Below are 14,773 nucleotides of genomic sequence, written 5' to 3'. Positions count from 1 at the left end.
TTTTAGAATTTTAGAATTTTAGAATTTTAGAATTTTAGAATTTTAGAATTTTAGAATTTTAGAATTTTAGAATTTTAGAATTTTAGAATTTTAGAATTTTAGAATTTTAGAATTTTAGAATTTTAGAATTTTAGAATTTTAGAATTTTAGAATTTTAGAATTTTAGAATTTTAGAATTTTAGAATTTTAGAATTTTAGAATTTTAGAATTTTAGAATTTTAGAATTTTAGAATTTTAGAATTTTAGAATTTTAGAATTTTAGAATTTTAGAATTTTAGAATTTTAGAATTTTAGAATTTTAGAATTTTAGAATTTTAGAATTTTAGAATTTTAGAATTTTAGAATTTTAGAATTTTAGAATTTTAGAATTTTAGAATTTTAGAATTTTAGAATTTTAGAATTTTAGAATTTTAGAATTTTAGAATTTTAGAATTTTAGAATTTTAGAATTTTAGAATTTTAGAATTTTAGAATTTTAGAATTTTAGAATTTTAGAATTTTAGAATTTTAGAATTTTAGAATTTTAGAATTTTAGAGTTTTAGAATTTTAGAATTTTAGAATTTTGGAATTTTAGAATTTTAGAATTTTAGAATTTTAGAATTTTAGAATTTTAGAATTTTAGAATTTTAGAATTTTAGAATTTTAGAATTTTAGAATTTTAGAATTTTAGAATTTTAGAATTTTAGAATTTTTGAATTTTTGAATTTTTGAATTTTTGAATTTTTGAATTTTTGAATTTTTGAATTTTTGAATTTTTGAATTTTTGAATTTTTGAATTTTTGAATTTTTGAATTTTTGAATTTTTGAATTTTAGAATTTTAGAATTTTAGAATTTTAGAATTTTAGAATTTTAGAATTTTAGAATTTTAGAATTTTAGAATTTTAGAATTTTAGAATTTTAGAATTTTAGAATTTTAGAATTTTAGAATTTTAGAATTTTAGAATTTTAGAATTTTAGAATTTTAGAATTTTAGAATTTTAGAATTTTAGAATTTTAGAATTTTAGAATTTTAGAATTTTAGAATTTTAGAATTTTAGAATTTTAGAATTTTAGAATTTTAGAATTTTAGAATTTTAGAATTTTAGAATTTTAGAATTTTAGAATTTTAGAATTTTAGAATTTTAGAATTTTAGAATTTTAGAATTTTAGAATTTTAGAATTTTAGAATTTTAGAATTTTAGAATTTTAGAATTTTAGAATTTTAGAATTTTAGAATTTTAGAATTTTAGAATTTTAGAATTTTAGAATTTTAGGATTTTAGAATTTTAGAATTTTAGAATTTTAGAATTTTAGAATTTTAGAATTTTAGAATTTTAGAATTTTAGAATTTTAGAATTTTAGAATTTTAGAATTTTAGAATTTTAGAATTTTAGAATTTTAGAATTTTAGAATTTTAGAATTTTAGAATTTTAGAATTTTAGAATTTTAGAATTTTAGAATTTTAGAATTTTAGAATTTTAGAATTTTAGAATTTTAGAATTTTAGAATTTTAGAATTTTAGAATTTTAGAGTTTTAGAATTTTAGAATTTTAAAATTTTAAAATTTTAGAATTTTAGAATTTTAGAATTTTAGAATTTTAGAATTTTAGAATTTTAGAATGTTAAAATTTTAGAATTTTATAGTTTTAGAATTTTAGAATTTTAGAATTTTAGAATTTTAGAATTTTAGAATTTTAGGATTTTAGAATTTTAGAATTTTAGAATTTTAGAATTTTAGAATTTTAGAATTTTAGAATTTTAGAATTTTAGAATTTTAGAATTTTAGAATTTTAGAATTTTAGAATTTTAGAATTTTAGAATTTTAGAATTTTAGAATTTTAGAATTTTAGAATTTTAGAATTTTAGAATTTTAGAATTTTAGAATTTTAGAATTTTAGAATTTTAGAATTTTAGAATTTTAGAATTTTAGAATTTTAGAATTTTAGAATTTTAGAATTTTAGAATTTTAGAATTTTAGAATTTTAGAATTTTAGAATTTTAGAATTTTAGAATTTTAGAATTTTAGAATTTTAGAATTTTAGAATTTTAGAATTTTAGAATTTTAGAATTTTAGAATTTTAGAATTTTAGAATTTTAGAATTTTAGAATTTTAGAATTTTAGAATTTTAGAATTTTAGAATTTTAGAATTTTAGAATTTTAGAATTTTAGAATTTTAGAATTTTAGAATTTTAGAATTTTAGAATTTTAGAATTTTAGAATTTTAGAATTTTAGAATTTTAGAATTTTAGAATTTTAGAATTTTAGAATTTTAGAATTTTAGAATTTTAGAATTTTAGAATTTTAGAATTTTAGAATTTTAGAATTTTAGAATTTTAGAATTTTAGAATTTTAGAATTTTAGAATTTTAGAATTTTAGAATTTTAGAATTTTAGAATTTTAGAATTTTAGAATTTTAGAATTTTAGAATTTTAGAATTTTAGAATTTTAGAATTTTAGAATTTTAGAATTTTAGAATTTTAGAATTTTAGAATTTTAGAATTTTAGAATTTTAGAATTTTAGAATTTTAGAATTTTAGAATTTTAGAATTTTAGAATTTTAGAATTTTAGAATTTTAGAATTTTAGAATTTTAGAATTTTAGAATTTTAGAATTTTAGAATTTTAGAATTTTAGAATTTTAGAATTTTAGAATTTTAGAATTTTAGAATTTAAGAATTTTAGAATTTTAGAATTTTAGAATTTTAGAATTTTAGAATTTTAGAATTTTAGAATTTTAGAATTTTAGAATTTTAGAATTTTAGAATTTTAGAATTTTAGAATTTTAGAATTTTAGAATTTTAGCATTTTAGAATTTTAGAATTTTAGAATTTTAGAATTTTAGAATTTTAGAATTTTAGAATTTTAGAATTTTAGAATATTAGAATTTTAGAATTTTAGAATTCTAGAATTTTAGAATTTTAGAATTTTAGAATTTTAGAATTTTAGAATTTTAGAATTTTAGAATTTTAGAATTTTAGAATTTTAGAATTTTAGAATTTTAGAATTTTAGAATTTTAGAATTTTAGAATTTTAGAATTTTAGAATTTTAGAATTTTAGAATTTTAGAATTTTAGAATTTTAGAATTTTAGAATTTTAGAATTTTAGAATTTTAGAATTTTAGAATTTTAGAATTTTAGAATTTTAGAATTTTAGAATTTTAGAATTTTAGAATTTTAGAATTTTAGAATTTTAGAATTTTAGAATTTTAGAATTTTAGAATTTTAGAATTTTAGAATTTTAGAATTTTAGAATTTTAGAATTTTAGAATTTTAGAATTTTAGAATTTTAGAATTTTAGAATTTTAGAATTTTAGAATTTTAGAATTTTAGAATTTTAGAATTTTAGAATTTTAGAATTTTAGAATTTTAGAATTTTAGAATTTTAGAATTTTAGAATTTTAGAATTTTAGAATTTTAGAATTTTAGAATTTTAGAATTTTAGAATTTTAGAATTTTAGAATTTTAGAATTTTAGAATTTTAGAATTTTAGAATTTTAGAATTTTAGAATTTTAGAATTTTAGAATTTTAGAATTTTAGAATTTTAGAATTTTAGAATTTTAGAATTTTAGAATTTTAGAATTTTAGAATTTTAGAATTTTAGAATTTTAGAATTTTAGAATTATAGAATTCTAGAATTCTAGAATTTTAGAATTTTAGAATTTTAGAATTTTAGAATTTTAGAATTTTAGAATTTTAGAATTTAGAAACTTAGAATTTTAGAATTTTAAAATTTTAGAATTTTAGAATTTTAGAATTTTAGAATTTTAGAATTTTAGAATTTTAGAATTTTAGAATTTTAGAATTTTAGAATTTTAGAATTTTAGAATTTTAGAATTTTAGAATTTTAGAATTTTAGAATTTTAGAATTTTAGAATTTTAGAATTTTAGAATTTTAGAATTTTAGAATTTTAGAATTTTAGAATTTTAGAATTTTAGAATTTTAGAATTTTAGAATTTTAGAATTTTAGAATTTTAGAATTTTAGAATTTTAGAATTTTAGAATTTTAGAATTTTAGAATTTTAGAATTTTAGAATTTTAGAATTTTAGAATTTTAGAATTTTAGAATTTTAGAATTTTAGAATTTTAGAATTTTAGAATTTTAGAATTTTAGAATTTTAGAATTTTAGAATTTTAGAATTTTAGAATTTTAGAATTTTAGAATTTTAGAATTTTAGAATTTTAGAATTTTAGAATTTTAGAATTTTAGAATTTTAGAATTTTAGAATTTTAGAATTTTAGAATTTTAGAATTTTAGAATTTTAGAATTTTAGAATTTTAGAATTTTAGAATTTTAGAATTTTAGAATTTTAGAATTTTAGAATTTTAGAATTTTAGAATTTTAGAATTTTAGAATTTAAGAATTTCAGAATTTTAGAATTTTAGAATTTTAGAATTTTAGAATTTTAGAATTTTAGAATTTTAGAATTTTAGAATTTTAGAATTTTAGAGTTTTAGAATTTTAGAATTTTAGAATTTTAGAATTTTAGAATTTTAGAATTTTAGAATTTTAGAATTTTAGAATTTTAGAATTTTAGAATTTTAGAATTTTAGAATTTTAGAATTTTAGAATTTTAGAATTTTAGAATTTTAGAATTTTAGAATTTTAGAATTTTAGAATTTTAGAATTTTAGAATTTTAGAATTTTAGAATTTTAGAATTTTAGAATTCTAGAATTTTAGAATTTTAGAATTTTAGAATTTTAGAATTTTAGAATTTTAGAATTTTAGAATTTTAGAATTTTAGAATTTGAGAATTTTAGAATTTTAGAATTTTAGAATTTTAGAATTTTAGAATTTTAGAATTTTAGAATTTTAGAATTTTAGAATTTTAGAATTTTAGAATTTTAGAATTTTAGAATTTTAGAATTTTAGAATTTTAGAATTTTAGAATTTTAGAATTTTAGAATTTTAGAATTTTAGAATTTTAGAATTTTAGAATTTTAGAATTTTAGAATTTTAGAATTTTAGAATTTTAGAATTTTAGAATTTTAGAATTTTAGAATTTTAGAATTTAAGAATTTCAGAATTTTAGAATTTTAGAATTTTAGAATTTTAGAATTTTAGAATTTTAGAATTTTAGAATTTTAGAATTTTAGAATTTTAGAGTTTTAGAATTTTAGAATTTTAGAATTTTAGAATTTTAGAATTTTAGAATTTTAGAATTTTAGAATTTTAGAATTTTAGAATTTTAGAATTTTAGAATTTTAGAATTTTAGAATTTTAGAATTTTAGAATTTTAGAATTTTAGAATTTTAGAATTTTAGAATTTTAGAATTTTAGAATTTTAGAATTCTAGAATTTTAGAATTTTAGAATTTTAGAATTTTAGAATTTTAGAATTTTAGAATTTTAGAATTTTAGAATTTTAGAATTTGAGAATTTTAGAATTTTAGAATTTTAGAATTTTAGAATTTTAGAATTTTAGAATTTTAAAATTAGAAATCAGGAGAAAACCATTTTTTTCGCGAAAACATAACACGTAGCCTTATGTGTGGGACAAACTTCAAATGCGTTTTTCCCAGATTGCTGTTTTTGCATATGGGACATTTATGCGAACATGGGCAGTATAATGACTGAAAGAAAAAACAAGAGCGGGGTATTTTTCGCAATAAATTCTGTGATTTGATCCATGGGGAGTACAGAGCGGATTCATCAATTCGAATGGAACTCGCTGTCGCTGTCAAAAGAAAAAAAAAACACGTGCACGGAAAACGACGAACAAAGGGGTCGAAATGTAAAAATTAGTTTGCCAACGCAATTTCGACGTTTTAATGCTTACAAAACTTGACCTAAGAATCCGTTTTGAACCGAAATGAACTAGGCTTTCAAAAAAAAAATCATCAATGAGAATTTTCTTCTGGATTAGATTACAATTTTTTTATCAAAATTCTTCATAGAAACTTGAAGATTGGTTGGTTAATAAGGCTTATTATTATTATCGGTCTAAATCGAGGTCTAAATGCACTTTGATCATGAATAACATGAAAGCTGTAGCTTTCATAAAGTGTTTTCGACTATTCCAAAGTGATAAATAGCTCAAACAAAAGTGAACAACCAACTCTCCTTCACTGATGTATTTATCTGAAAATGCTGTTTGAATCAGCCGGACCCTAAGGTGACAGTGTCGGTATGCACCGACAGATGGCAAGTGGGCCTCGTTGGAGTCCGCCCATCAAATACGCAACTCAATATTTTCATTGGATTTTTTTTTTTCGTGATGGCTTTCGCGGAACGCTCACTTCAACTGTTCTAGACTAATATTTGAACGCGTATCTCTTGAAACATTTTTAAAGAAAATGATTCCATAATGTTTATTTTTTCGTTTTAAACCGAAACAAGGCAAACGTTCGAATGGTGAACACCCGAAATGTCAAAATCACGCAGTGGTACCAACATTTTTTTTCTAATGTTGGTGCTATTGTGCGATTTTGACATTTCGGACGTTCAACATTCGAACGCCATCTTCGCTTAAAAACCTGGATATTTATTAAAACTATTCGCCATTTTCAACGCTCAGTTTGTATGGGAGCTGTCAACTTGCTCCCGGGCTGGTTTGAATAGCGGGAATCTGCAAGTGTGATGAGAATAGGTCGGTTGGCTTATGGTACGTTCGTTTGATGGCTAGTTCCACACTGAGTGCCGCACTCAGAGCTGTCAAAGTGTTTGTTTGAAGAAACTCGCGCTAGTTTCGCACGAGTTTCACCGCCATCTTGGAACTGAAACTCTAGTGCCGCACTCGATATTTTTTCAGTTTCATGCGAGTTCCACGCACACTGACAAATGACGTTCGATTGAACCAAAACTGGCACCGACGAGTGCGGCACTCAGTGCCGCACTGGCTGTTCAAACGAACGTACCATTAGTGTGATGTAAATGGGTAAATTGGCATAATTTTCATAAAAGATACCCAAAGTGCAACTTATTTGAACACACGATTAACAAAATGAAAATATTTTATTCCAATATTAAGCTATAAAGTCTGAAGCAACATTTGAATAGGTCGCATAAGCATTTTGACAGCTGCAACTATTTTGCAATTTCCAAGGCAATAGGCAACTATTTTACAAACCCATAGTGTTAAATGGTAGCTTGTTTCCCATTTCAAATTTTGAGAAAAAGTTACCAGAAGCTTAAAAAACAGCTAAATAGTAAAAAAAAACTGTCAAAACGCTTATCCACCCTTTTCTCGTGTTGCTCCAGAAGTGCTTCAAAACAGCTGTCCCTATTCAGACTGTAGTCCCGATTCGCCCCAGTTGAAGATGATCTTGACGGTAATATTTATAATTTAATTTTTAGCCTAATGAAACATTGCAAAACCAAAACATAAAAAAAAACTCTGCACAGTCTACAGAAGTCTGCAGCACAGGTATTCAACTTGGCATCACTTTTTAAAACGACATAATCGGGTAACACTTTTCATGCTGTCAGAGTGTACACGCTGATTTTAAAATATTTAGAATTTATTTTAACAAATGTATCAACATTTTAAACACAGCGACGATTCGCTAGTTTGAAATCGCTCTTTGGAATGAATTCTAGAGTTTTTTTTAAGGTCCTATAAACATTATGAAATATAATAGCTTATAGGACCTTTAAAAAAACTCTAGAATTATTGTTTTTCATTCTATATTGAACAATCATCGAAACTATTTCTTTAATATAACAATATATTAAACGCCCTTCATTTATAAGTTTTTGTACTTTTTTTGATTTATTTAAACAATTTCGAAATTTTATCATAAAATTGCAAAATTTCCAGATTTTGAAGCTCAAATTTTCCACCGTTTCAGAGTTTGCCGTAAAAACCATGCCAAAATATCACTTTTTCTTGTTTCGCGAACGTTTTTTAGACCGGGGTTTTGGCGGCTGTTGTACATTTCCCTGAGTGACAGAGTTTTGGAAGACCCCCGTGGGAGGAACTAAAGATTCGAACGTGCGGTGACCTGTGAATTGCGAGTTCTGCCCGCCGCCGTTATTTTGAACCAGCGTGGCTGGTGGTGTGCATTTTTTAACGACATACGGTATGTCAAGAAACGGTTGAATTTGATCCATGGATTTGTTGCATCTGAAATTGAGGTAATGGAACATTAGGGGTGAATCTTTTGGAGCACATGCCTTCGCCATACTTTTGCCAGAATTTGTCGAACAAATTTGCGCCCACAATCGCGTCTCCGGCGGCATACTGTATCTGCTCATAGCTGAGAATGGGTTGATTAAATCCGGACAACGTTAGAGCCTTATCTTTGTTGAGGTACACGTGCAGTTCTTTTTCGGCCAACGCCGCTAACCCAATTGGTTGCTGCTGGTGTGTTTGAGGGTACAGGAAACGCAAATCGATTGCTCCTTGCACAGTAAAGCCGTAATCCTGGTCAAGAAATTGCGCATCTCTAATAGATTCAACTCCAGCCTTGATAATCTTAGGATCGTTTAGTAGGTCAAGCAATTCTTGTGGAATTTCAAAACCGTAGCATAGTCGTACGAGTACGCAAAGTCTTTGACTACCTTTGCCTCCAGCAAGTTGAAGCAATGTAATTGGACCTCGAGGATTCCATGGTAGCCACTCGCAGTCAAACCCAAGGAAGGGAAAGTCTTTGGTAACTTCTCGTAATTTTTTCGCTACGATTCGACAACGTTCAGTGGTATTCACGACGTAGATGTTATGGCCGAATACCATGTGAGTGACGTCTTGGTTTGTGTAGTTTGTAGATTTACGAACATTTGATCTGAAATAAAAAGAGCAACATAAGTAAATGGGTCCTCTAACGCCTTCAATCATACCTGTTTCTCAGCTTGGCATATGCGATAACATTTCCAGCGCAGTATTGAATTTCTTCGTCGGTAAGCTCTATTCCATTTTGGATACGAACTACCCTACCCAAATCGAAATTTAAATGTACTTTGGCCACAGCGATCAATGCTTTTCTTGTTGGACCAGCAACCTCGTCAGCAACACTATTTATTTGCAGAAAATAAGATTCAAACAGATCCCTTGTCTTCCGTTGTCCATCAAAAGTCCATTTGAAGATGTTCTCATCCTTGAGGAATTCTCGAAGTTCCCACGGAATATCGTTTATGTAATTGAGTCGAATCAGTGCGCATATTCCATGGGGAGTAGCCAGCTGTAATATACCGTGATGAAAGTCAAACCCGATATTATTTCGATAGCAAATCATTTCTTCTCGCAATTTCGATATCACCCAACGGCAGTGCTCAGGGCTTGAAACCACGTGAATATCGTTGTTAAATAGTGTATGTTGGGTATGCGGCGACATGCTTTCAACGTACTCCTTGTCCAGGTAGGTAGGTATATGATTAACATAAGCAGCCTTGACACTTAATTCAAAGTTGTAATCGCCCAATGCATCTGCCAATCTGAAACAAAAATTTAAAATTGGTACAAAAAAAAAGATTTATTAAAAGAACAGCTCACCGTAGAGGTAATGTCATTTTATCAACAAATTGATAGAACAACTTAACCGCAGCAATCGCTTCAAGACCTGCACATTTAAGCTGGAATTGTGTCGCAAATACAGGATTGAGTATTTCTGTCCCATGTTTCCAGTTTGTAAGCCTGATTTTCTCTAGTTGTTTCTGGCATAACGCCACTATTCCGTTCGGTTTCCTTGGAAACAGATGTCTTAAGTCAATTTTGCTTAGGACGGGCAGCGATGGACCGATGGAAGAAATTCCAGCTTTGCATATTAATTGATTACTCAGCAAATTACGTAACTCCATTGGAATGAAATCCAACCAGCCAAGCCTTATTATTGCGCAAATCTTCTTGGGACCAGCAATTTGTAGTAATTCTACTGGCCTCCTTCCCATTTCATCTTCATACCAAGTACATTGGAATCCGATACATTTTGTTTGATTAGTTTCTTCCCTAATTTCCTCTTGAAGTTTTGACACAATCCACTTACAATGCGCCGTATTGCCCACATAGTGAATGTCGTAGCCTTGTTCAGTACAACTTGGAGAATAATAGTCCTTGTCTAAGTAAGTTTGAATTGGGCCTAGCTTTTGCTTTCTAAAAATAAAAAATAAATGTAATATTCTTTCTATAACGTCGTGCATTTAGTTAACATACGATTCGTAGTACCGGGCAAGAAGTTTAGCGCATACAATCGCCTCGCTGGCGCCATACTCACTAATTGTATCAGTTAGTCTGTTCATGGGTGGTATCAAACAGTTGCTTTGATTAATTCCCAATTTACTTGCTGCAATATTGCACAAATTATCGGGCCTCGTGTTGTATAAGTAACGAATATCGAGTACACTCCTAATTTGTAAAAAATCATCTTTGTGAAGCAGAACGTGGAGCAGATTCTTCTTTTCAACAACGTCAACGCCAGCTTTTATGAATTCTCCACCCAAAAGCATCACATAGAGTGCATTTGGGATGCAGCGCATCTCTTGAAGCCGAATGATGACACAGATTCCATGTGGATCAGCCAGTATTAACATATCAGGTTTGCCTTGTTTACACTCGCAATAAAATCCAAAGCATCTTGAATTTCCCTTCATCATTTTGTTCAGAATCCATTCGCATTGCTTTGGACATTTTACGATATGAATTTCATGCCCAAACACGCTATGCCTAGAATGTGGGGGCCACGATTTTTCGCGAAACAAATAAAGCAAGCCAGCCGTTGCCATTGCCGCTCCACTTAACAGAATCGCATTATTCGACATCTTTTGTCCGAACTTATCACTCCAAAACTCACGATCGAACTGGCAGAAAAACAACACGCAGAGTTCCAGACAAAACAAACGTCACCGCAAGTGAACTACCTACTTCAAGGCTGTAAATCATAGGTAGAACTCGTAGAACTACCTGTTGCTCGTGAGAGCGCGTTCACGCATCATAGACAAGGGGACAGTTCTAGAGTTTTTTTTTTATTAGGTCCTATAAACATATGAAAGACAATAGTTTATTGGTCCTTTTCAAAAAAAACTCTGGAGTTCTTTTTGGGGATGGTGAACACTTCTAGAAAAAAAATTCTAATTTTATTTTTTTCTAATTCTAAAATTCTAAAATTCTAAAATTCTAAAATTCTAAAATTCTAAAATTCTAAAATTCTAAAATTCTAAAATTCTAAAATTCTAAAATTCTAAAATTCTAAAATTCTAAAATTCTAAAATTATAAAATTCTAAAATTCTAAAATTCTAAAAATCTAAAATTCTAAAATTCTAAAAATCTAAAATTCTAAAATTCTAAAATTCTAAAATTCTAAAATTCTAAAATTCTAAAATTCTAAAATTCTAAAATTCTAAAATTCTAAAATTCTAAAATTCTTAAATTCTAAAATTCTAAAATTCTAAAATTCTAAAATTCTAAAATTCTAAAATTCTAAAATTCTAAAATTCTAAAATTCTAAAATTCTAAAATTCTAAAATTCTAAAATTCTAAAATTCTAAAATTCTAAAATTCTAAAATTCTAAAATTCTAAAATTCTAAAATTCTAAAATTCTAAAATTCTAAAATTCTAAAATTCTAAAATTCTAAAATTCTAAAATTCTAAAATTCTTAAATTCTAAAATTCTAAAATTCTAAAATTCTAAAATTCTAAAATTCTAAAATTCTAAAATTCTAAAATTCTAAAATTCTAAAATTCTAAAATTCTAAAATTCTAAAATTCTAAAATTCTAAAATTCTAAAATTCTAAAATTCTAAAATTCTAAAATTCTAAAATTCTAAAATTCTAAAATTCTAAAATTCTAAAATTCTAAAATTCTAAAATTCTAAAATTCTAAAATTCTAAAATTCTAAAATTCTAAAATTCTAAAATTCTAAAATTCTAAAATTCTAAAATTCTAAAATTCTAAAATTCTAAAATTCTAAAATTCTAAAATTCTAAAATTCTAAAATTCTAAAATTCTAAAATTCTAAAATTCTAAAATTCTAAAATTCTAAAATTCTAAAATTCTAAAATTCTAAAATTCTAAAATTCTAAAATTCTAACAACACAACATTCTACGGTGGTTGGTCGTTTGACACTTTTTTAGTTTGTACCCCGTTGGTTGGTCAAAGTCAAACTAAAAAGTGACGAACTGTTGAATACGAAGACAAAACAAAAGTTGGTAGTATGTGTGAACTCCGTGTAAATGGGGTGTCAAACTAAAAAGTGACTCCGTTTGTTTGACAACAGTTGGTGTCAAACCATCGGGGTTTGAGTGTATGTTTCCCAGGAACGAGCTGCCAAGTAGGATGTTATCTGTCAAGACTCAGAGAAATAAGCTTTTTCGTTTTCGTATCACCAATTCAATGTTAATTTAAGGGCCCAATAAAGTTCCGACAGAGGAATAACGCATAACAATAATAATATAATTTCTTGGCGGAAAATTTTAAAATGCAGAAGTTACAAAATCAAATCTTCCAAAAAAAATCAAAAATTGCTACTTGAAAGATTTCGATTATCTGACGTCCATCTCAAAATTATTATTCGCGCACCACCAAACCGAAGTGCGCATCTCATTTGTTGCGCGAAAAAATCTGTTGCGCCGTACAAAAATTGATCGGTTTGTTGTATACAATATAAGCGTGCCTGTGGTGCAACAGACTTTGAGAGGTTGCGCTCGTATTTTGATTTTTGTTTGCTTTCACAATATTTTTATTTTTGATTTACTCTTTATTTTATCTCACCTGAAATACGACTCCAAAAAAAGTTATGAATCTGATTTTCTGTAATCTAAGATGGCAGCTAAAATAGTGACAAATTTTAGAAACTGGGTGTTTTGACCGAGGTTTTGACAGCTGTTTGTTTTCCACACAGCACGGTGCCATTAACATACTCGTTTGAGGTAAATTCATTCGGTTATAAAACCTTATTTTTTTTATCTTTAAATTGTTATACCTCGCACGCACCTTAACACGTGCTAAAACCGAGCTGTCAATTTTTCTTGACGCGTTTCTTCCGAGCTACGTAATGAACTTTCTCTGTGGCTCAAATGTTTCTTTTCTAGTGCATTGTAACGTAATGGAATCTAGACTCTAGGACAGGGGTGCTCAAAGTTTTTGGATGCCGGGCCAAATTTAAAAAAATAATGAAAAATTAAATTGCGTTATTTTCATTTAAAAGACTAAAAAATATATCTATTACTTGAAGTTTTTGAAACTTCTGTTATTTTTTAAACATTTTCGTTATTCAAAAACAAAAAAAAAATAAATGAAAGTTTTCCATCAGATTTGCTGATTTAATTTTTTAAGCTATTTGAAAAAAAGGATTTTAATTGAATGCCGAGTTGAATGCACATGTGTTAACATTGAAATTTAAAGTTTTTTTTTTCTAATATGAAAATGGCGACATGAAATCTGTGGAACTGTTAAGGTAATCGAAAATTCACCAAAATCCAAATTATTTTTAAATAAACCCGAACATGCTCAACACGCAGAGAAAAGCATTTCAAACTGATTTCAGCTGACTGCACCTAATTTCCAATTTAAATTTGTAAATTTTGTCTGTCTGAATGAGATGGTAGTTTATCAGATTCATTATCCAAGAAGATTTCTAAGTGCAAAGTAAGTTTGAACACAGTTCATGAAAAGTTGTATTACAGTTTTCTAACTAAATTAAATTTGAATGTTTCATAAACATTTCCATAAATATTTGATGAAAATAATTTTGATATTTCGACGGTAACATTTCAAAAGGCATCATGTACATTTTGACACTTTCTGGGTTATTGCATATTCTGAAAGTACTCGTAATAAGCTACCTCTCCACCAAAAATGAGCAAAAGTTTTTTTTTCTGTTTGAGTATTAAGTATTAAGATTTTAAATAAAGTAACATAAACAAAATCTCTGCCATCAGCAGTCCCTGTTTATATAGCCCTGTCAACCTGTCAAACAAAAGACTACATGAACCTCGTGACGAAAAAAAAAGCATCATAAAAAAAGCGCCATGTACATTCGGCGAAGAAAAACAAATCATAACAAAGCGTCCCCCTCAATGACAGCAGGGTGATATAGACGTTGGTGATTTCAAAAGAAGTTATGTTTGTTTTTCTCAAATAAAATTACGGAAATAATGTTTTATTGAATTTGCATGATCAAGTATCAATAAAAGCAACGTTTTTCATCGTTTGTTATCATTAGAACATCTTATTTTGCTTTTATATTGTGGATTTAGCTCGTAGCTGGATTTTCTGGCATCTTCTCACGGTCATTGGAAACGGTCGTGGATAGACCTAGGGGTTCCCAGTTGGAGTGAAAAAATTCAATTTATAGAAAAATTATGGATTAAAATTTTGCTTTTTTATCACTTCTCCGACATCAGGAATAATTGTTTGAACATGCTCGCAATTTTTTTATTCGGTCAAAAAAATATTATTTTTCTTGAAAAAACTTTCATTTTTAATCACATGATCACCCCTAATTCTGGCTCGATGCCGCCATCATGCGACCGCGTGCTCCGTTTGTTTGTCAACAAAGCTGCAGCTGGATGGTGAGACGAAGTGAGGGGGGAAGAGATTTTGACATTTTTATGCCCGCATCTGACCCGCCGCCTATTTCGTCGGTCACTGAGTCGCCGGTCGTTTCCAGTGACCGAGTCCAGCTAGGAACTGATCGTACAATATTAAGATGGGAATTGAAAATGGATGCTCAACATTCAGATGCGTTTTTCTCAAAAAGGATGGTGTGTACATGATGCTTTTTGAAATGTTGGTACGATTTACTTATTTAATTGAATTTTTGAACAATATATTCATGTTGTAAAATGGGAATCAAAATATGGATAAATCATCAGTTTTATATTAAAGCTGTAAATGCACTTCGGAAGGAACCGGTCAA

At 26.7% G+C, this 14,773-nt stretch overlaps 1 protein-coding gene across 2 annotated transcripts; it reads right to left on the bottom strand.

The window, feature by feature from the left end:
• Positions 1 to 7,668: 7,668 nt before the first annotated feature.
• Positions 7,669 to 10,728, bottom strand: LOC120432451 (exonuclease 3'-5' domain-containing protein 2-like). 2 transcript variants are annotated; one of them, XM_039597667.2, is made up of 5 exons: positions 10,068 to 10,728; positions 9,411 to 10,007; positions 8,759 to 9,352; positions 8,107 to 8,703; positions 7,669 to 8,045 (listed from the first exon to the last, which is right to left on the bottom strand). In XM_039597667.2, exons 1-5 carry the CDS (start codon positions 10,670 to 10,672, stop codon positions 7,799 to 7,801), a joined length of 2,640 nt encoding a protein of 879 aa, XP_039453601.1. In that variant the 5' UTR covers positions 10,673 to 10,728; the 3' UTR covers positions 7,669 to 7,798. The 2 variants fall into 2 exon arrangements, with proteins under 2 accessions (XP_039453601.1, XP_039453602.1); XM_039597668.2 differs by lacking the exons at positions 8,759 to 9,352; positions 9,411 to 10,007; positions 10,068 to 10,728 and having other exon boundaries at positions 8,107 to 8,752.
• Positions 10,729 to 14,773: the final 4,045 nt, after the last annotated feature.

This window comes from Culex pipiens, chromosome 2, assembly GCF_016801865.2.
Source record: "Culex pipiens pallens isolate TS chromosome 2, TS_CPP_V2, whole genome shotgun sequence".
Taxonomy (NCBI): Eukaryota; Metazoa; Arthropoda; class Insecta; order Diptera; family Culicidae; genus Culex; species Culex pipiens.
This window is presented reverse-complemented; position numbering and strand designations above follow the sequence as displayed.